Source organism: Furipterus horrens, unplaced genomic scaffold (assembly GCF_987537825.1).
Source record: "Furipterus horrens unplaced genomic scaffold, mFurHor1.1.pri manual_scaffold_10, whole genome shotgun sequence".
In the NCBI taxonomy this organism is placed as follows: Eukaryota; Metazoa; Chordata; class Mammalia; order Chiroptera; family Furipteridae; genus Furipterus; species Furipterus horrens.
The window spans coordinates 96,940,130-96,963,453 of NW_028327180.1; the positions used below are offsets into that span (position 1 = coordinate 96,940,130).

The 23,324-nt window shown below is 49.8% G+C and overlaps 1 protein-coding gene across 4 annotated transcripts in view; it reads left to right on the forward strand.

Moving 5' to 3' along the window:
* Positions 1–23,324, forward strand: part of KCNIP1 (potassium voltage-gated channel interacting protein 1) — a 239,932-nt gene that overhangs the window by 215,802 nt on the left and 806 nt on the right. For 2 of the 4 annotated variants that reach the window (XM_090288566.1, XM_090288568.1), the window contains exons 2-7: positions 15,620–15,744; positions 16,435–16,504; positions 17,891–17,961; positions 18,704–18,811; positions 19,684–19,788; positions 20,661–20,723. In XM_090288566.1, the coding sequence (XP_090144692.1) occupies positions 15,620–15,744; positions 16,435–16,504; positions 17,891–17,961; positions 18,704–18,811; positions 19,684–19,788; positions 20,661–20,723 (542 nt within the window). Of the gene's footprint in view, positions 1–11,066; positions 11,100–15,619; positions 15,745–16,434; positions 16,505–17,890; positions 17,962–18,703; positions 18,812–19,683; positions 19,789–20,660; positions 20,729–23,324 lie in introns of all 4 variants that reach the window. The other 2 variants (XM_090288567.1, XM_090288564.1) reach the window with 2 other exon arrangements.

Here is a 23,324-nt window from a genome sequence, read left to right on the forward strand (position 1 = left end):
AGACTGGCCGTCCCAGAGCCAGCTAATTCCTGGGGAGAGCAGATGACCCTGCCGTCGGTGTGCCTCTGACACATAAACCTAACACCAGGACCTGCACCCCATCCGTCTCCATTACCAGCTGATGTCCCCTCTGCCCTCAGTCACCCGGGCCAGGACTGGACACCCAGGAGTCACCAGCCCCTGGCAAGGCCCTGAGGCTGCCGGAATCACTCCCACACTCTCATCCCCAGCTTCCTTCGCATGCCCATCCTGCTCACCCCTTCCTTCCCACCAAAACCCCAGTAAAGGCTGTGGGCCTCTGCTTCCTGGCCTAGCCCTGCAGTGTCCTTGCGGCCTGTTGGTAGGGACCTGTGAGTGAAAACGCCTTTCTCAGAGACAGTCGTTGCGGGTTTTCTGTACCTGATTAAAACAGACCCTGGGAACACATTTTAACACAAAAGCCCTTTTCAGGTATCCAGGGTCCGAACTCCTTGAGGGCGCAGCTGTGCGTGAGCATCTGTCTCCTCCTCCTGGCTCCCCACGGGCGCCTCCAGAGGCACTCGGGAATGTTGGCAGATACCAAACAGGATGTTCTGGGGCTCCCTCGCCTCCCCAGCATCTGCTTTAGCCCCCATTCCAGGCCCAGAGCTCCCTGCCGTGGCCTCGGGACCAACCGGTTTTACAAATTACCAACATCTCCCCATTAGCTGTTGCAATATTAAATTGTGTGACTGGGAATGAATGAATAATCCCACGGGCAAGTGAGGGAGACCGAGCAGCGGGGATTTAATAACAAGTCCTGCCCTCTCTCCAAGCGGAAGGTCTCCCTAATTAAATATTTAAAATCTATCCACACAGCTACAGCAAAAAAAAAAAAAAAAAAAAAAAGGCTTTTCCAGCAGCAAGGCTTTGAGACTCTCCCTCCAAAGACCTAAGTGCTATGGACATGTCCTCGTGGGGACCCAGATGAGGGAGCACAGGACCTACCACCTGACGAGTGCTGTGGGGTGCCAGGCCCAGGTCTTACACGTACCTTGTCCCGTTTGCGCCTCACACATGGGACATGCGTATGATCACATCCAAGTGGCAAAGTTGGAATTTTACCCCTGGTTGGTGTGGGTATGAAGGGCACACACTTGTGCAGCAGGTTAAGAACGAGGGTTTTGTCGCCCAGCAGACCTGGACTTGAGTCCCAGGGCTGCCCTGTCCTGACTGCGTGGCCTTGGGCAGGTTACCGTACATCTCTAAGTCCCGGGTGCTTTGTCTTTACAAAGGGAGCGGCGTGGCGCTCCCAGACTTCGGGGAGGGGATGCACATGGAACTGGAGATGCAGGCCTGGTGCCTAGGACATGCTTCTGAAATGTAACTGCCCCCCAGCGCCCGGTGTCTCAGAAATGCCTCCTCCAGAATGGGGTGGGGGAGGGGTGTCCTGTCCAGCCCACTGCCTCTACCAGGCTGTGTCTTTATTTCTTTACAGGTTGGGGACGAGGTATTAGGGGCTGTGGAACCTCTATTGAGCATACACTGCATGCCGGTGACACCTCCACTCACATTCTCATTAAATCTCACAACAGCCTTGCCAAGTAGGGATTGTTCCCACCACTGCCCAGTGTGGAAACGGAGGGGGATAAGCCACACGGGTCACAGAGGCTCCGCAACCATCTCCACGCGGAAGTGCTCCACCCTCCCCTGCCTGCCGAACCAGGCGTCTCAGTCCCAGGGAATCCAGGTGCTCCACATTTGTCCTTTCAAATAGCCTTCATGAACCCTGCCTGGCTGCTGTGGTTCAGTGGATTGAGTGTCGGCCTGCAAACCAAGTGTCACTGGTTCGATTCCCAGTCAGGGCACATGACTAAGATTGCACGTCAGGTCCCCAGGTGGGGGCACATGAGAGGCAACCACACAGTGATGTTTCTCTCCCTCTCTTTCTCCTTTCCCCTCTCTCTAATAAATGGAATTATTTTAAAATAAGTAAATAGCCTTTACAGATTTCTTCTTATCAGAAATTCATACTTAATCATTGCCGAAACTTTAGAAAACACACGTAAGCCAAGAGAATATAACAGCCATCCATAATCCAAATCCTCAGAGATAATAACTGCTAAAATGTTTATGTATGGTACGTCGATCGATCAATAGATAATTTCGTGTTTTACAAAACCAGAGATTTTTTCTCATCTAGGACTAGTTCTGAGAAATAATCTCAAATGTGTATATAAAGGGTTCTCCACCTCCCTAACCCTGGCCCCATTGCTTCCTGCCTTCATAGATTTTTGCTTCAATAATTATCATATTTATTTTACATATTTAACCTTCCCCTTTTAATTACAACTCCTAGGACCTAGGTCTCCCTGCAGGGTCAGGGGCCAACTAAAATTAGAATAAAGGAGGAAGTTCCCGATTAGCTGGAGGGAGTCTTCCTAGGAGATTTTCTCCAGCCTCACTGGATTCTGGATGCCGGAGTCGGAGTCAGGTCTCCAGGCAAGCCTGGCACAACCTTTGGCATTTTAAATAGGAATGACCAGGCCCCTTTGGTATGCTGGCTAACACCTCAAGTATCTCTAATTGTAGATTTGCTGAACGGATGGGGAGAAACAGGCTTTCTTCCCTTTCCCTCCCCTGCAGAGAGCTGGGACCGAGTCTAAGGTCTCAGACCTGTTTGGTCACAGCGGGCTCTCTGCTGCAATGAGCCAGCCAGGGCAGGAAGGGCGCAAAGCCACTAGGCAGTGCTTACGCAGAACTTAAACGGTGTTTCCATCGTGACAAAGGCTCTGAGGTGAAAAGGACAGTGTGCCTCCTCCCACCCCACCTCCCCCTAGTCCCCCACACCCCTACCCCTCAGACCACAGCAGGGAGAGGCAATTGACACAGGACCTGACACAGGCTGGGAGGTCCCAGGGCAGCAGGACTGGTCACTGTTTGGGTTTCTGTTGTGCAAGATTGAATTTTCAAAGACCCCTGCGATCCCACGTAAGCTTTACGGCAAGCCACTCGGAGCCTTAAATGCTGAGAAATATGCCTGGTTCACAGCAAGGGGTTCAAAAGGACTAGGAATTCAAGCCAGAACTCCGGTCTGGAAAGTTCTATCAAAACATCACTCCAGGCTTGGCAGTAGCCCCCTCCCCCCGCCCCCGCCCCCCCACTCCTCCAATTAACAGCATCAGAGCCCTGTGACCCGCTAATGTATTCACAGACTGAATTAACTCAGCTCATTAATCCTGGCTCGTCATCCTCTTAAACTGCAGAAGTAAGACAGGTGCTTCTGTGCCTATCTTACTGTTGAGAGCGCTGCGTCTTGGAGGAGGGAAGAGACTTGCTCAGGCTCACCAGCTCTTGAGCTGCAGAGCTGGGATTCAAGCCTCACTATCTGGGCTGCAAAGCTCACCATCGCTGCCCTTGGCTGACGCTCAACTGGGCTGCTGCCTTCCCTTACTACCTGGTATGAAACAGCGGCTCCCATGGCCCATTTCTCTCTAGGCTGTGACCTCGCTTTACTTTTATTCACAACAAACATCAGCATCTCTGATCACTGCTCTGTTCACCACCTTTTGGTCACTGCTTTACCCCCAGTGCATAGAAGAGGAGCTGGCACCTACTATGTATCAGTAATTATGTGTTGAATGAGTGAATGGCATGGTGAAAACAACATTGAATTGCCAGAAGGACTGCCCTGAGTCAATTCTGCTCTGCCAGGAATCAGTGTGTGACCTTGGACAAGTCAGGGGCCCTCTCTGGGCCCCAGGAGCCGCATCTGTGATGTTAAAAGGCAGGATGAAAGCATCTCTCCATAATCTGTAATTTGTATGCTCCGTGACTTATGCAACTTATTACCCGGTGACTGATAGCAATTGTCACTTGGTCTTAGTGTGGAGAGGCAATAGGGAGTAGTGGGGACTACGGTTTATTAGAGAGCACATGGTTATCTAAAGCAAGCCCCTGCTTCTTAGCTCCAGCCAGTTGCTGCTGTGTGATAATGCATAGCCATAACTTCAAATTCTAAAGAGAAGCTAAAAATCCACCCTTTATGTGAATTAAATGTTGTAAGATAATAACTACATCCTGTCGGCTGCCAGATTGTGATTTCTGAGCTAAACTTCCCGATGACAGATTTAGCCACTAAATTAGCCAAATACTTTCCAGGTATTCTCTTGGCTGCTTTCTCAGGACTCTTCATGTATTTCCTATTTGGCTCCTTGTAGCTCAACATACTCTTAGCAAGTAATGAGCACTTACTAAGCACCTACTAAGTGCAAAGCGGTTGCTGGACATCATGTGGGGAGTGGGATACCAACAATAAGAAGCAAATAAAAATAGTGACAAGACACCATCTCCCCTCCCCACCCACTCCGGTAAATGAAAATTGCGACATCCAGAGGCAGCTGCTGTGTCTGCCAGGTGATGGTCAGAGATGATCAGCACCTCTGGGGTTTGGGCAAACAGAGAGCTGTCCACGTGGCATCTGTGAGTGCTGCCCCGAGGGGGTTGTGGCCCTTCAGCCAGGGTTAGAGAGTAGCCTGGGGTTGGGGTCAGCTGATCCCATGCTCTGGCAGATGCAGGGGTCCAGACACCCCCAAACTGCGGCTGTTTCAGAAGACTCATGCTGGGCGATTGTGGGGAATTGTGCTGGGAAGGAAAACCAGGCTCGGTGTGGAGCCTTCGGTGCTAGCCGGGGAACCTGAGCTTTCCTCTGAAGATTTTCTCCACGGGGAGGTGCTGGGTTGTATTGGGGTGAGCTAATGGAGGAGCACCCCCTTACCCTCCTGCTTTCTCCAGGATGAGGGGCCTGGGCATGGGCCCCAGGGGCTCCTCTAGGTCCAGCTCTTCACCTCGTGTGCATTTCAGAGCAAGCACAATAGACATCAGACAGCAGTTCCCCAGAGAGCCTCACGCAGACTCTCTCCTTGTGTGTGTGTGGGGGGGGGGGGGTATGAGGTAGGGGACTGGACAGGAAACGCCTCCTGCTAATGATCTGGATGCTAAAACAATTCCGAGAGGCAGTGGGCCTTCACAACAGCCAGTATTTCCTTTTTTGTTTTTTTTTTTATGATGGTTCATTTTCCATCTTTATTGGCCCTTCACTGATTGCTCCTGGGCTCTCTGACTGGATATGAGATGCACTGACATTTATAGAAATCAATACATTAATAAATCACAAAGTTCATAATGTCTGATTTGCTTCTAAATGAGACAGAACTACTATCACCATAAAGTTGCACATAAAATAGGCCCAATTGTGATGTATTGTGTAGTCTAATCAAAGGCACTGGAGTGAATAACCTTTCCCCCAAAGAAGGAAACAATCAAGGCTGAATCACTTCATTAATAATTCAAGGTGTGTCTGCCAAGGCTTCATTTATTAAGTGCACAGTTAAGAGGCTTCCGAGCCAGGCCCTGGAGGTGACACGGGCCCTCTTCTCGCTGCCTCAGGCAGTCAGGCCGCAGCCCGCCCACCAGCTGGCTGGGGCAGCTCTGTCCTGGCCGGGGGTGATGTCCAGTTCCCTTCTCCAGCGGAGAAATGGACCAGAACTATTCACACTTTGACGGTCAGGATTATTAAGGGCAAGAGGACTTGGAGCCATGTCATCCCAGCAGGGAGAAAAGGCGGGACATTTTTGGAAGGACTGTCAGTTATCATACCTACGTCCTCACGCCCCAGGCCGCCGTTCCTGGCGTCCCCATTCGCGATGCCCACCCTGTTCCACGACACCCCCAGGTGCTCAGCACCTTCATCCCAAGTCTGGGTTTGCTTGTGCCCACTGCGGTTCATACAGACAATGTCCAACCTGAATGGGCGATCGGGTGCCTCAGACCTAAGTCCCAGAACGAGGAAAGTTCCCGACGTTGAAGAGACACACACTTATTGCACTGGACCCATCAGAGAAAGCACACTCGTGACCTAGCAAGTACCGGACAGATGTGATTACTGGAACCTGCTATTGAGATTGACCCTTACAATAGTCAGTCCATACTGGGCGACTTCAGGTTCATAGCCTGCACTAGGGCGTGGTGAGAACATTTACACTAGGGAAATTAAAAATGCTGTCAACCTGGCTTCTCCCCACTCCCAAGAGCCAGTGTTTTTAGACTTTTACCAGCCCATCAGAGCGAGCCCTCTGTCTGGGAACTGTCGCCTGGCAAGTTGGGACACTGCCTGGGCTCAAAGACAGGTGTTCACTCCTTAGCCCACAGAGGCAAATACTATGCCACCCTGAGGCAAGCCTATTCACATGGCGGTTTTACCTTTTCCCCTGAGGAAGTCCTTCGCCCTCTCTCTACACCTTCATTTTTCCATCTTAAAGCTATAAGGGCTCTTTCTCCCCAGACACTGCTTCCCCACTGCCCCATTTGCCATGAATTGTCATTTTTGCTTTTCATTCAAAATGAGTAACAAAATTCTGCCCACGTAATTCTCTTATTTCCTGTAGAAATCTTTTGGATCCACATGCCCTCTGTCCCCAACACAGGGAGGTTGGCCACGGCTCATGAGGTGGCCACCTCCATGTGCTGGAACTTCAGGGCAGTGTCCAGCTGAGACCAAAGCAGACGAGGTGGTAGGTTTCCCACCGCAGCCCCCACGCGAGCTGGTGGCAGGAGGGGGGCCTCATTTGACTACCTGCTCCTGGGAGCTGCGGAGACGCCGGAGCTACCACCATTAATCATCGCCGTAAATCATCGGAAGTTCCAAACGGGCACATTTTCCAGACAAAGAGGTCCATTTACCACGTCACCAAGAGATTTTGCCCATGGCGGAGATGCTGCCGTGAACCTGACGATTCTGTTTTCCTACCTGGCAAGGGTCTTAGCTGGACTCAAATGCTGCCTTGGAGAATGAGGGGACACAAGGGTCCCTAACATAGGTGGCCTTGCTCCTGCACGTCTCTTGACCAACCCTGGACCTAGATGACTCATTTCTTTCCCAGGAGAGTCTTTGTGTTCTTGGCGGTGTGATGGCCCACTGTCACACAGACAACAGAACTGTGACTTCTGTCACGATCTGGGTAGTGACTTTGAATAATCGCATTACATTTCTGACCGTTTCTACCTTCACCCTCCCAAGAAGTTGCAAGGCACATCCGACACCCCTTCCCACATGCTCTCATTTGGGAAGGGAGGCCAGAGAACTGAAATACCGCACATATGGAAGACTTTTCAAGTCATTTGATCTGGAAGACCTCCTAGCTCATGAAGTAGCAATACTCGAAGTTTTTTTTTTTAAATATGATTCTATTTTTTTCTACCTATTCTATTTTCAAGACCAAAGTATAAATGAATGAAGAATGTATAAATTCAATTTTGCTTAAAAGGGACAGGAGAATTTCAAAATTAAGTGAACAAATGCTTGGAGCAGAACGTGAGTTGAGGTTTATTGAACTAAGAAAACTGAAAAAAATGTCTGGACCACTCAGAAGAAATCTTTATCGAGACTCAGCTCAGCACTCCCGGGACTCCTTGTCAAGTTTATCACATTCAGAGCTGGTGAGCTGCCTGCTCTGGGCAGGTCCACGCCTGGGCTGTAGGACTCAGCCTCCGGGATTCCTTCCCATCTCTGCTCCATGCAGCCACCAGCAAGGGTCTTCATCCCCTGTTATACTGGGGTGAGTCATCAATCAGGAAGATGGTGCTAAACTCTTCCAGAATAAACGAAGCGGCCACGTTTAAGGGGAGAGAAGAGGGGACATTTTCAGGTGCCAGCATGCTGTCGCTGATACAGTATCCAATGTGACCAGCAGAGGTTAGGTGACATTGAAAAGGAGCCGCTGGAAACACTGGAAATGTGATTTCAAGAGGAAGCACACGGTCGCCTAGATTCTTTGCGGGTCCAGCATGTCATGCTCTTTGAAACTGCCTTCTAGGTTTGGTTTTAACAGCACGCCACGGTCTCGATACACCGCATGTTTTCATCATCATGTAGTTCAGAATACTTTCTAGTTCCCATGGGATGTCTTCTTTGGCGCAATGGTGACTTAGGACTCAGAACCGAATCGCTCCCTCTCCAAACATTTGAAAATTTCCTTATTTTCTTTTTGCTTTTGATTTCTTGCTTAATTCCGCTCTGGACAGAAAACATTTTGAATAATTTCAGTTCTCTGTACTACGTCGAGATTGGCTTTATGACCCGGGAACTGGTCAGTTTGGGTAAATGTTCTATGTGCACTTGAAAAGGACGTGTGGCATTCTGTGACTGCTGGGAAAGGCCTTCTCCGTGGGTCGGTGAGGCCAAGTGTGTTCGTGTGTTGCTCCTATCTTCTATATTCTTACCGATCTTTTATTTTATCAGTGGTTGGGGAGGTACTTTTAAACCTCCAGTTATGGCTGTGAATCCGCTTTTTCTCACTTTAGTTTTGTGAGCCTTTATCTATATTGAAGCTCCATTACCAGTGCATACTAATTTAAAATTATTATATCTTATGAAAACTCTCTCTTCCTCTCTAGCAAAGTTTCTTGCCTTAATGTCTCCTTTATCTGAAGTTAAAATAGCCACGCTGGCTCTTCTTGATTTGGGTTTACGTCCTGTATCCTTTTCCACCCTTTTCCTTTGATCTTTAATGCCTCCTCGTGCTTGTAAATAGCACGTAGTTCGGGTTTGGTGTTTGTTAGAAGACTGCTCTCCTGTGCTGAAGACTTTCCACTTGTCTTTGTGAGGCTGCTGAAGACCCCAGTTGGCTTTGGGTTATTCTTAATTTCTCTTGACCTATCACTTAGGAATTAGCAAATGCCTTCGGGAAATAAGTGGCCCAGGCTATCAGCTCATTGCTCTGTGGTCCCTCCAGTCTTGGCCTGTCCAGTCCTGAATGTCTTAACAGCACAGATCCAATTCTTGTCTTCCCAGGCTGCTGCAAGTTCTGCCCAGGTTCTCAGCTCTTAGCAGACTCTCTCTGCTCCATTTCTCAGCCTCGTCACCCATGCCTCAGATAAATCAGCATCTGCTTTGAGCTGAAGAACAGCCTTGACCCTGAGGCTCACCGTAAGGAGTTTCCCTTTCCTCCAGAGCCAGGGCTTCCAAAGTGCAGTCCTTGGCAATTCTTCAGGGCCTCCAAACAGGTTTCCATTTGTTTTTAAATCCTCCTTGTCTAGTTCTCAGTGAGAGGTCAGCTCTGCTACAAGGGAGCCTACCACCCCTTCCCCAGTCATGGGGAGTCTGAGCTTTTGCCCATGCTGTTGCCTTATCCTGTCTTCCTTCAAGACTCAGATAAATCATCACCTCCACTTGAAGCTGTCCCTGTCCCCTTTCCAGTTCCCTGCCCTCCAGGAGGCATTAGTTAAGGACTTCCTCCTCTCTGCTCCCAGAGTCTTAGTCGTATCCACGCTGCTTAGAATGATTCGCCCATGAAGAGTTCCTGACCATCAGTCCACAACACGCCACAAAGTATAATTTTTAATTGTAGCATCTCTTGAGAAATCACAGATCTGGACTCTCTGGGCATAAGTTCCACTGGAGAACAGCTAGCTGAGCAACGGCTGCTTCATATCACGGGGCAATGGGTCGGGTACAGCTTTGTGTGTTGTGCGCCCATCCCCTGATGCATCTAAATGACTCACCGACTACCATGGGCGTTGGAGTTGCAATCCCTGGTCCACGCGTGTGCCTCCCTACCAGTCGGAGAACACCATATGAACAGGCGTGACTCCTTCATCTCTCTCCCTGGCCTGCCAGAGAAGGCCAATCCATATTTGTAGACATATCTCTACGGAAATGCTACCTGAGCACTTTTAGGGCCGTGAAACTATTCTGTAGGATACAGGATGTCATACTTTTGTCAAAACCCATAGAACTGTACCACGCCAAGGGGGAACTCTCATGTAAGCTATGGACTTTAAAAAAGAATCTGCCCATCCTGTTTCATCAGTTGTAACAAATACACCAAAGCAAGATGTTAATCACAAGGGAAACTGTGAGGGTGGGTATATAGGAGTGCTCTGCATTTTCTATAAACCTAAAACTTTTCCAAAAATAAAGTCTATTAGAAAAAAATAAATACAAATGCTATTTAATCAGCATGGTAAAAGGGGGCTGCTAAATCCAGCAAAATAAGTTTCTCCTGTGAAATTCAGGTCAGGAAATGAGTAGGAACACCAATGGATTCCCACCTAAAGCACCACTTTTAGAGGGAGCAGGAGCATAAGCCCTCCTGTCGGGGGTCGAGGACGTGCGTGATTAACACATCCTTAAGGTCACTGCTGGCTGCCTTCCACATTGTGCGCAGGGGCACTGGAAGGGTAGGAAGGAGTTAAAGTCATCGCCTACATCGGAAAACCAGGCTGACCCCCAAATAGACTTCCAGGGGAGAGCAGCAAATAGAGCCCCTGCTTCCCACTGTCTGGGACCTGGGGCCCCCCAACTCCGTGATGCAAGGGAGGATGTTCTAGGGCTTGGTATCTTGTCTCCTTTTACACTCAGCACCGCAGGAAAGCCTACCTGCACGGGCTCTGCCCACATGCCCCAATGTGCTCCTTAGGTTTTCCGCAGCCCTTTTCCTTTTCTGCATCTTTGTTACTTACCAGCTTGAGAAGGGACGAGAGACGCCGACTTTGCAGATTGTAAGTTCCGTGAGAGCAGGGAACAGAGTTGTTTCATTCACTGAAAGACAGGACGGGGCAACTGTAAACCTGCGTTTGCGCCACCCTGCATGTATAGTACATCATTGATAGTTTTTGGGTGAACAAAGAGTCAGCTTCAAGTCGCAGCGTAGCAGAGACAGGCGATGGCGCATCTTTTGGGGAGGGTATCTCTCTGTCAGCCGCTCTACAGCCGAACAGGCGGGTATTATTCCAGGGCCCATCCGCATCCGCGCATCCTCTGCCCCACGCCATCCCATCTCTCTGCCGGCTGCATGGCTGCATGGCTGCGGGCATGCTCAGGGAGCCCCCTGCTGGGCACCGCGGGCACTGCAAGGTGACCCGTTGCTCTTGCCTGTTCGGACCCTGGGAGACGGACAAGGAGAAGGTCAGCCCAGCTCTGCTACAAGACCTCTCTGCTCTGGACGGTGCCCTGGACGCCCTCAGAGAGGACTCGCCGTGGAAGATAAAAGTGTGGTTTGCTTTTTTGATGAATGGATTTGGTAAAATGTTTTCTTACTTTTTCCTAGACGTCGCCTGGTGGTATTACCAGTATCAGAGAGGTAAAAACGTTTAAACTAACTTGGCTACTTTGGTCCCATTACTTTCAAAGGAAGAGCTATTTAATCACGTATTTGTATTTGGTCATTAGTCTTGTCACTCACCAACTTTCTGTGTCCCTTGTTAACAAACCCCACCTGTATAGAAACAGTTGGAAACATTGTTTTAGACACAAGTTATAGGAAGAGCTCTGCTCCGCTAAGCAACTGCTCTGTTTTCCTCCTCTCAGGGACCATGAAACGTACATAAGAGCTCAGAGCCCGTGTGTGGCTCAAGTGTAGGAACTGCTTAGAACAAATGACCTGAATTTCCGTGTCCTCTTTCCCCATGGTCTTGACCTCCTAATCTAATCCACGTTTTCTGAGGCAGTTTTTCTTATTACTTTATCTCTTATTATTTTATTATGTTTACTTCGTATAACTGCTTCAATTCCTTTGCGAAACAAGGTGGAATGTGTTCAACCACTGGTGCAGGAGAGAGAAGGTGACAGACGGAGTGGGGCGAGGCAGGAGAAGGTAGGCAGGGGCGGGGGAAGAGGCACAGATCGGGAACCAGAAGCTCCGATGCTTCTGGAGCCAGGAAGGTGGCATGACAGGAGCGAGCCGGAGGTGACGGAATGAGACCAGAGGGGACAGCCCCTGCTCAGCTCTAGTAAACTCCCATCTGTAACAACGCGAGACCGGAGTTGTCAGACAATCCATTTTCCAAGAAAAATCAGAAATCCAAACATGCGCGGGAATCCCTCATCTTCAAATAATGGCAATTCATTCCACACACACACAAAAAAATTAGAACACATTTTATAGGCCAAGCAAGACCTGTCTTCGGGCTGTGTCCATGCCAAGAGACACCACTTTGTGACCTCAAGGCTGGATGTGTGGGAATCAAGTCCAACCCAGAGACCCCAGAATGGAGAAACTGTTTTTTCAGTCCAGGGGAAGGAGAGGGTCACGGCCATGGTCATGATCACGGTCATGGTCACGGTCATGGTCATGGGCCAAATAGAGGAGGCATCTCACTAGGAAGAAGACCAAAGGCGTGAATCCTCCTATTGCTCCTAGTCTAACTTGTACTCAGGCCAGAGCTTGCTGGGAGCAGAATTACTGTAAACTTGTTACAGACCAATCTGCAGTTTGTGCTGAAGGAAAGCAGAAGCCATTGCAGGGGCACATGGCAGGGAGGTCTATAAAAGAGGCCCTGGGCTGGGTGGCTTCTATGTCTAGTTCTGTCTCCAACCATCGGTGTGAGCTAGGACTCAAGCAAAGCCACTTACGGGGAGTTTAGAAGGGATCGCCTGTGCTCAGGCCCTTAACTGTGCTCCGTGTGGGCAACAGATACAGAACTCACTGAGCGCACAGGCAAACTCCGCGATTCGGAGCGCTCCCTTCCCTGAGGGTCCCCAGCTCTCATCCACACTCAGAAGAGCCTGCGGCCCCGAAGCTTGAAGGACCACTTAATCTGAGTCATCTTCCCCAGCCTCTCCTTCATCCTGGGAGTCCCCGTATCCTCTACAGTTGCTTATTCTAAATAGTTTATCGCTTTTTAAGGTGCTCATACTTAGAGACCCCTTTATTTGTTAGGGCTCCCATCTTCCTAATATTCAGATGGCAAAGGCCATGGTCCCCCACCACACACAGGTTTAGTGACTTAGGGACATGAAAACAGTTTACAAATTAAAAGTACTTTACAAACAGAAGGTAGTTTAATTTATTGCTGTTATGTAGTTATCACCATAGTATGAATTCAATCTCTAGGTTAATTTTCCATCACCCAAACTCAGTCTGACTTGCTAACTGCTCATCATTTTTTTTTAATAACAAAAATAACGACAAGCAATATTTGACCTTGGAGACTCTTAACAAACCTCAAAAGAAACTATCAAGGAGGCTCCCCACCTGTTAATTCTGTTTCCTCTTCCTCCACCCAGGGACCTGGCCACCCTCCTTTCTTTACCGGGACCACCTGGATAGCACCCAGGGACTCTTGGGGTGGGGGTGGGGGGCAAGAAGCTCTGCTGCCCCTTCAAAGTTTCTTCAGAATATATTTACAGTGGCCAAACCATGAGGCCTCCAAGCAAAGGGAGGGAGAGCCGGAGAGAGAGAAAGGGATGCCCGGTGTGGGCACCCTAGAAGGTCACCACAAGGGAAAAAAAGTATAGACAAATTAGTGGTTTCCACTCACACATCATGTGTGACACATGACAGTCACCATTAGCACAGTTTTACAAAAAAAGATTAAAATTGAAAAGAGGGTGCATCTTGCATTAGGGAAAGAATGACTTACTTCATAAACTTTTTGCTTCAAAATATTTTTTTTTTTTTTTGCTTATATGTATGTATGTGTACACTGGATTCTGATGTCAGCTTAAGTTCTTACTATGAAACAGTAAGAAAAAGAAATCGAGGCCCACTGGTTAAAGCCCCATGTGCCCACATGCAGGCTACTTCCCAGTATCAGGAGCCCCAGAGACGTGAATTTCCTTCCACAGCAGATGCGACCAGAGCCTGGCAAGGAGAGGGTGATGACAAAGGAAACCAAAACCACGCTTGGTGTCAGTATCCAGATATTTGGATATCACAGACTCCATTTGATATGGAAATTGATGTTGCTGTGTAGACAGCAAACAAATCATTTATTAATAAAGTCCAGTTCTCCCTTAATGAAGTGGTTTTAATATTTGGTATTTTGATAATTACTTGGTACATTTTTAATAAAAGAGGTGGCAAGTGAGGGCAGTTACTGAATCACACTTTATCAAACTCCTGCGGAGACTTCTCTGAGCTTATAGGAATTCAGTCACAAGGAGGTTAATAGAAATAAAACAACCCTGTAAAAATATCTTTTAAAGCCTCTAGGTAAGACAAGTTTGGAAAAGTATACTAGACGCCTTCAAAAATACACCATTCTCCCAAAAATAAATTTTTGTCTTCCTTACTTACGTTTTAATATACCTTTCACCTATTCTGAGTGTTCAATATCTGTGCATTTAAAAAATAAAATTGCTATTCAATCTAATGCTGAATTAAACCAACAATTTGATTTGTTTTAAAAAGAGTACTATATGTGAGTATTCTGAATTAGACTTGTGTGGGGTTTTGCTGTTTGTCTGTAATTGCTACTTGTTAGCTACAAACAGAACAACAGTGAAAGGTTCCTATGAATTATAAGGAAATTGGCCCCTGGCAGCGATGCTGTGTAAACAGAGTACCTTGTTTGTGTTGAACAATCTGCCTTACTCCCAGCCGATAAGGGAGCAGGTATTGTTACCAAATTCCTCTGCCTCTCCCTGGGAAACTTAGCCAAAGTCAGTTACCTTAGGAAAAGGTTCAAGATTCAAACTCCCCTTGATGGATTCCTTTCCTGTTGAAATCAAAGAATCAAACGGGAACGCGGTGCAGAGACTGATGGGCTATAGAGATCCACAGTCACGCACCTGCTCCCCACCCCCCGTTCTCTCAGGTAGAAACTCAGCCTGTGCTCACTCTCCGTGGCCATGGGCGGTGACGGGGCCGGCATCCATTCCCAGCAGCCTGCCCACCTCGTCGCTGTCCTTGCCAGCTTTACAGTCGTTCAATATATGGATTTGGTAGCGTCTGCACGACAACAGTGGACAGCGAAGGTTAGCTGGTAATTGATTCTTGACTGGAGTGAATTTATAGAAAGCATTCTGGCAGGGCCCAGAGGAGAACACTCACTTACCCTTCTGGGAGGGTAAAAGGTTGAAAGCTGCACTTATTTGGATTTTGTGGTCCTTCGGTAGGAGAGGGGCAGAGTTCTCGCTGTAACCGACGGACGCTTTGTAAACAACAGGGACAAAATTACATCACATTTTCATCAAACCGCTATGTCGTGGTGAGAGCCTGTTAGCACTTTAGAAGTTTTCATTTGTATACAGCTGCTCTCGTTTCAGTCATTTCCCTGGTATGGAAGGCTATCGAGTAAATATTACAAAACAAGACTGTTAATACACTCGTACTTTCAAATTAATACTTAATGCTATAATTTGAACTTTTTGCTAAATGACACTAGCCTTTCTCTAGTTAGCGCAAAGGGTGAGAGTTTACGCCATGTTTTTTTAATAGGTTTGTTTCCCTTTGCGTGAGGCTGTTCATCAATCTGCTCGTTTACCTGGGTCTCTAGAATATCCAGACGTTCAGTGGGTAGCAAATGGAATATGCAAAGACATTATTTTAAAAGAAAGGGAAATGCTGTCCCATGGGCTTGCGTTTAGCACTTCCGCTCCCCTCTCCCCTTTAAACATGTTGTCGTCCAGTGCTGAAGCGTCCTCACCTGGAGTCTGACACACCTGGGGTCTGGCACACCTGGGGTCTGGCACACCTGGGGAAATGGCTGGGCTGACTGTGAGTGAGACAGGGACTGGGCAGGGCTTCCAGGCAGGGAGGTCGTCTGCAGTGGGACCCCAGCCCCGCACCCTGTGTCCCAGATCACGACACCACCCTTGTGACAGCCCCAGCTGGGGTCTGACGGGTCACCCTTCCAATGCCATTTCCTCCGGTTCCAGATAAGATTGAAGACGAGTTGGAGATGACCATGGTTTGCCATCGGCCTGAGGGACTGGAGCAGCTGGAGGCCCAGACAAACTTCACCAAGAGGGAGCTGCAAGTCCTTTATCGGGGCTTCAAAAACGTAAGACCCACGCGGCCTCGGAGGTCCAGGCAGGGTTTCCCTGGGGCTCAGCTCCCCCAGATAGCGAGGGGGGTCATTAGGAAGGTTCCTGCATGTGTCATTGTAGAAAGAAGAAGGTCAATGCTATCTAAGGGCCGGGAGAGCAAGACCCCCCGGCTGGAAAGAGAGGCTGCAGGTGAGGACGAGGCTCTGGCCTCTGTGTAGCCGGTTCACGCTGTCAGTATTGCTGGTGCTTCCGAAATAACGGGACTCAGTCTGCCGCTGACCACGCGGACCGAGACTGATGAGTGAGCCTGAGTGCCGGTGTGTGAACTGACCCCATTTCTCATTCACTGAACCTCATGACAGCCTTGCTGGGAAGGTCCTGTTAGCCCCATTGTACAGCTAAGGACGTTGAGGGTCGGGGGATGACTCATTCAAAGCCACAGAACTTAGAAGGGGCTGAGCCAGGCACCAAACCCTGGTCTTCCTCGTCCCCAAGTGCAAACTCTTTCCACATGCACGCCCAGTGCCCACTCTGTGAGGAAGTCTCATCTTACAAAGTGACTCAGTCCCAAGATGGGGCTGGCTCTGGGCCACTTACCTGTGGGACACAGAAGTCCCTGCCCACCAGCCATCACAGGGAACCCTAGACCCCAAAGCCGGGCCCAGGCCCTCAGATCGCCCCGCTGACTCTGTCCCCTCATGCAGGAGTGTCCCAGCGGCGTGGTCAACGAAGAAACATTCAAGCAGATCTACGCTCAGTTTTTCCCCCACGGAGGTGAGTCCGACCTTGATAAAGACCCTGCCCGCCTCCCTCTCTGGCGAGTGGCCTTCCTTTGCCCAAGTTCATGCTCCTTGTCATGTGCCTGCTCCTCAACGTCGGGGAGAACCCAGAGCAGGGTGCCTCCCTTGTTACAGGACGAGGAGCTCGCTAAAGCTTCCGCAGAAAGGGACCCTGAAATGGACCCTCTCCAGGAGAGGAGGCGGGAGGAGAGACTCGGAGTCTCAGACAGCTCTGGGGAGCAGGTGTGGCTCTCCCCACCGGGGCGGCGGCGTTTCAGAGAGGCCGGGCCTTCCCGGGGACCACGCAGCGACAGATGGAGGCGGATCAGGATGGGGTCCCTACGTGTCGCTGGAAAGCTCCTCCACGTCCGCTCCATCATCCTGCCACATGCTCTCCCTTCTCTTCCTTACAGCAGCCGAGGCAGGCCAGGGTTTTGAAAAAGAAACTTTAGTAAATAGCAGAGGCCATAAACTAAACGAATCGAAAAAGCAGCGGGGAGCATGAAGCCACGCTTGTAAATCTGGGTGCGCAAGGGTGCCAGGCCAGGGCCCCTGCTGCCCCTCTGGCTCCTGCGGGAGCCCCCTCTGATCCCATGGGCCTGTGACATCAGTGGCTCTTCCTCTGGCTTCCGCGGGTCCCATGCCACCTTACACTTGGCGCCCAGGAGCTGTCTCCTGCAGGACCCTTCCTGGACCCTGATGACACAGAGACCCAAGCATCCCAGACACAGCAGGGCAGCAGCAGGAGCCTTCTGAGGTGTGGGCCCCGGGACAGGGCCCCCCCCAAGGCGGGGGGCAGCTGTGTCCCAGTCAGGCCTCAGAGTCACCGATGGTCGAGTTCCCTTGAGCTGCTGCCCCTTGAGTTTGGACTGTGTGGTGGGCTTGGAGGCTTTGATGATGCGACTCCATGAGAAGGTTAACATGCTTTATCGGAAATGTCAAGGTCTTGCTACGTCCCATTGTCCAGAGATGGGAGCGTGAAGCTCAGAGAGGTTGCGTGAGGAGCCTGTGGTCACCCAGGGGGCAGTGACAGAGCTGCTCTCCAGGCCAAGGGCATTGCTCTGCCACCCAGAAGAGCCTCCGCGTGCAGTCACTGTGTCGTTCACCCACCAGGAGCCACCCACAGGCGGGCAGCAGGGTCTCTCTCTGGGGGTGGCTAGTCAGACAGGCAAGGGCTTGTCTTGGCTCTTGGTAGAACTTGCCATCTAAACCCCAGACTGCCAGATGGGTCCAGGTGCATACCAGAGGGTTTGCTGCCCCACGGCTGTCCCCCTTCTGTCCCCCGGCCGCATCCTCTCCTCTTCTGTGTGGTTTTCAGTGGCCTCAGTCCCCTCCGCAGGGCCCTGCTCCCATCAGCTGCCTCTCCTTCTTTGCCTTGCAGATGCCAGCACGTACGCCCATTACCTCTTCCACGCCTTCGACACCACGCAGACCGGCTCCGTGAAGTTCGAGGTACATGTGTCTCTGGGACTCCCCGGGTGCGCATCTCCTCTCCCTCTAAATCACGGGGTGTTGGGGAGAGGGCTGGGTCATCGGATGCCCTCCATCAAGACAAAGAAACCTCCGCCCATTTCACCAGCTCTTCCTGAACATAGAGAGAAGCAGGAGCTCCGGGCCTCCAGGGAGTAATCATAGCAGTTGCCTAAGTCACGTGCACATGATGCTAACCGCGTGGCGGGCTCTGTGCGTCGCGCTTTGCGTGTATTAATTCACTGAATCCTCACAAGAACCCTACAAGGTAGGGGCTATTATTTATTACCAGGTACAGAAGAGGAGAGTAAGGCAGAGAAACTGAGTGACTTTCCCAAGGTCAAACAGTAAAGGAGGGATTTGAACTCAAAGCAGGTTGTCCCCAGAGTCCACATCCTTAGCCGCAAGACTCTGAAACCACCCAGACAATAACCGTAGCCATGGGATGAGGCTGTCCCAGGGAGGGTGGGTGTCCCCGTGTCCCCAGGGCAGGCTGGCTGTTCCTGGGTCTGGAGGTATGGGCACACACAGAGGTCCAAGTGGGGCAGGGCAGGGAATAGGGGCAGGGGGTGCTCTCCCCTGAACTCAGCCACATCCTCCCAGGGACAGAGGGCATGGGAGACACCATCGCGTAAAAGCCGTCACAGGGCCGGACCCAAAGCCAGAGCGGCAGCCCACCCGATGGCTTGGTGTTAATGTCATTCATGCCTCTTCTGCTCCTCAGGACTTTGTCACCGCTCTGTCCATTTTACTGAGAGGAACTGTCCATGAGAAACTAAGGTGGACATTTAATTTGTACGACATCAATAAAGATGGATACATAAACAAAGAGGTCAGTGAGCTGCGGCCGGGGGCGTGAGGGGGCTGCAAGGAAGGCGTCTGATCATTGTAGACAGAAACAGCCCGGTCGTAAGGAGGACGCTGTCTGAGTGGGAGGGGTCTGCCTCGGCGCCCACAGAGCTGGTGCCGGCAAAACGAAGCAGCTCACCTTGGACCTCCCCGTTGCCCTTTTCCCAGGCACTACGAAAAGAAGAAGGAGGTTCATTCCTTCCCACGGGGTCACGCATATTCAATGCACGTTTCAAAGTGGGTCTAAGTGATTTATTTCCGTGTGGAGTTCCTCTTCCCAGGGGAGCTTGCATTTTAACAGGTTAACGGCCACAAGCTAAAGCCAGAAGTTGGGATGGGTTTCGCAGTTATCACCTAGGAGAGAAAAGGGAGATGTTTGATGACGAGGAGACAGCAGTTGGGTTGTGTGGGCCACAACCTGCTTTGCCTACAACTGAACTGGTAGACAGGGTTGACAGGATATGGCCGTCTCTAAATAAATCACAAGTGATTTCCCAGCCTTCCCTGCCTGACACATTTAGTGCCCCCGAGCCCACGTGGTGTCCAGACAGTGAAATACCCACTAGTCTATCTGGAAACTCACGTTGGCATCTGCTGTATCCTGGCGTCTCTGGAAGCATGGACTGAGCACCCCATAACATGCCACGTCCTGAGGTCAGCCCTCACCTCCCCCCTGCCAGGTTCTCCCCAGTTTTTATTCCTCACTCACTCACTCATGCTTCCTAACCCCTTCTCATCAGCTGAAGACGGTCCTTGTAATCACTTTTGCTCATAACGGGGGTGAGGAGCTCCAGACTGTCCCCGAGGCCTGACCTCATGACTTCCCCACCCTGTGCTTCCGTGTCCCCTGTCCAGGAGATGATGGACATTGTCAAAGCCATCTACGACATGATGGGCAAGTACACCTACCCTGTGCTCAAGGAAGACACTCCAAGGCAGCACGTGGACGTCTTCTTCCAGGTAAGAGTACACACGTGTGCGTGAGCTCGAAGCTCAGCTTAGATCAGTCAATCCCCTAGAACCTGAGCAGTGGTGTGGGCCCAACGTGTCCTGCACATTGTAGGACACATGAAAGAATCACCAATGTGGGGTTCTCAGGAACAGATGATCTCACTAAGCAGACAAGTATACCCCATAGGAGAGAACAGGGAAGTGCCCTTAGTATCGCACAGACGCTAAATCCATAAAAACTCTTGGAGGGTCCGGGTCAGCAGAGGAGGCATCCGTGAGCACACCTGTGGGGCTGGTAAGCATGTGCATCGAGAGAGCAGGGGAAGGAAGGTTGGGGACCGGGCTGGGGTGGCTCGTGAGGCCTTTACGCGGGAGACTTCATCCTTATCTGGTAACGAGTGGGAGGCCACTATTAATCCACAAGGAAAAGAATGGCAAGGTCAGGTGATGTTTTAGTAAAAAGTTAACCTAGCGGTAGAGTATAGTAGAGCGCCGGGGCTCATTCTAGTCTAATCACGTCACTTCACAAGTGGGACTACAGAGGCTCCCAGAGGCCCCCTGAAGGTCACACAGTCCGTGACAGAGACAGAGGTAGGAGCACTCACGCCCACTGTTCTTTCGGCCAGATAAATGGGCGAGGAGAGTCCCAGAAGGCACGTTAGGGGGTCAGCAGAAGAGCGGGTGATGAAGAGAGAAGTCTGGAGCGTGTCTTCATTTTAAGGCCTCTCGTGGGGTTCAATGTGCCGCCCCCAAGGCCTGCGTGGAGTTGTCTGGCCAGGGAAAGACCACCCTCCATCTCGGGACAGCGCTGGTTAATAAAAGGCGAGTTTTGGAATGCAGATGACCAGGTTCCCTAAAGTGCAACCTCTTGTGTCTTTCAGAAAATGGACAAAAATAAAGATGGGATCGTGACGTTAGACGAATTTCTTGAATCCTGCCAGGAGGTAAGGTGAGATCTCGGGCTGCAATGTCTCTAAATCTGGGGACAGAAAGTTGGGGCTTGGTGACCTGCAGATGGGAGACAATGACAAACCTCTGACCCCTCAGGTCAGAGCCACGAATCCCCCCAGCAGCAACAAGTCAGAATCCCAACAATCCCCACTCCCCAGAATGATCACGAACTAAGCCTTGGGTGGTGGGGGCAGCTGTGAAAGCCCAGAGGGGTCTCTGTGAAACTACAGACTCCCCACGTGGGCCACACCACCCTCTTTTAACCTGCTTCTGGCTTGCTGAGCCACTCCCCGGACAACAAGGGAGTAGCTGGGGGGGAAAACCGAAAGCTGTGATTCTCAAATTGCAGTGTGCTTGAGAACTGCAAGGGATGATCCTAGAAATGTACATTCCCAGGCCTCCATCCCAGAGACTCCAGATCTGGCATGGGGTCTAGAAATCTTCATTTTTAACACAAGTACCTGGGAGCAATGCTTCTAAAACTCCAATGTGCAAACCAGCCTCGCTGAAGCTCTTGCTAACACACAGATCCTGTTTCAATCCATCTGGACTGGGGCTCGGGTACCACTTTTCTGACATGTCCCCAGGTGATGCTGATGCTGCTGATCCTTGGACCGCTTTTTTTTTTTTTTTTTTTTTTTTACCTGTATTTCATTGGACCACATTTGCATTAGCCTAAAGGATAGACTGGCCCCAGAGTCTGCCAGAGACGAGCCTGGAAGTCATTGCTTTCATTCATCTACTTTAGGAAAATGCATTTCTACCCTCACCTTATTTCAGAAATGCAGTCACTCTGAGCTCCCCTCATAAGAACACAAGAAAGCAGGGGAGGCGTTACTAACTGATGCTGAGCACCTCCTGCCTGTCAGGTCCATCCTGATAACCTCACCACGGCCCTGAGAGGCAGAGTCATGATATCGGGGGTGACACTAACTCTTTAGTAACTAGATTGGACGGAGAACTGACCACTCCTCACCGACCTCGGCCCTGTGCCCTGGAGCAGCGCCCTGCAGCACCCCTGCTAAACTTGGTGCCGACCCATTAGCGGGTGGATCTTTGGGCAGCCGGGGGTTCCTGAACCAGTTACCAGGTAGCCAGAGGGGAAGCTGTGGAGTGGGGAGAGGCTCAGGCCAGCAGCGATTCACCAACAGATGAGTCTCGATCTTTTAATTATTACGAAGTGGCTAAGCAGCTCTAGTTATCATACTCATTTTAAGGAGGAGCACACGGAGGCCCTGCAAGGTTAAGAGATGTGACCAAGGCGCAGGGAGTGACCGGGATGGAAGCTGAACCCCATCGTTCCCATTTTAAATACCACGCACGACGGCGTAGCAGGCTCGTATGACTTCGCTTAACAGCTTTTTAATTGATTTTGTTTCCCACATTAGCAACTTCTTGAGCTGTTTAACTCACTGGTTTTGACAACCTACTGTATAAATAAATACTGTGATTGATACCATTTTACACAGGAAGAACTTGAGGCACAGAGAGATTAAGTAACTTGCCTAAAGTCACATCTGGTAAGTGACAGGGCCGGGATGTGAATCACTCCAGGCGGCCTGATCCCAACCCCATAGGCTTAACCACTAGGCCATCACACCCTCCCTGTTCTAGAAACTTCTAGAAGATGTCACATACCCAGACTCAACCTTTGTTGATTTTCTCTGCTATCTCTCTGCTTTTTATTTCATTCATTGGGTCTCTAAATTATTTCCTTCCCTCTGCTTTGTTAGTTTAATTCAATTTTCTACGGTTTCTTATAGATCCCTGATTTTCAGCCTTCTTTTCTAATATATGCATTTAAAGAGAGAAGTTTTTCTCTGAGTACTGCTTTTGCTGAGTACTGCTTCATAGCCTCAAAATTTTGATGTCATATTTTCATTATATTTTAATTAAACATATTTGCTTTTCATACCCCTGAAATACAACTTACCAAACCTAACAAAAAAACAAACTGAAAAATCTGAATAGTCGTATGTCTGTGGTTTAAAACTTTCCCACAGAAAAAATGTCAGGCTCAGATGCCGTCACTGGTAAATTCTTGCAAACATTTAAGGGAAAAATGATACTAACTTTACACAAACTCAAAAACTAGAGAAGAGGAAAAACTTCTCAACTTGATTCATGAGAAACTTGACAAGGACATTACAAGGTAAAACAGTTTATTCAGGCTCCTATATTCCTTTTGAACGTAGATGCAAAAAATCAAGTCCAGCAATGCGTAACAAGCCTAGTGCATTATGAACAACTAGGGTCTGTTACAGAAATTCTGGACTGGTTGACTTTAATCAGTGTAATTAATGACAGAACAGAATAAAAAAGAAAAAACATGATCGTCTCAGCAGATGTTGAAAAATTATTTGATAAACTGCAATTGCCCAGAGTTCCTTAAAAGAAAAAATATTCACTGTTTCGCTGGATAATTTGTTCCTTCCAACTTCCTTGAGGCCGGAGAAGGTGCTCCTCACCTTGAGTGGCTCATCTTCCAGGTCCCAGCCTGCACTCCCGGTGCCTCAGGCCCTGGCTGAGGTCTTTCTGCCCAGGAAACCCACACACGTTCCAGTTTCCCAGGGAGGAGCCTCACCAAATTCTGA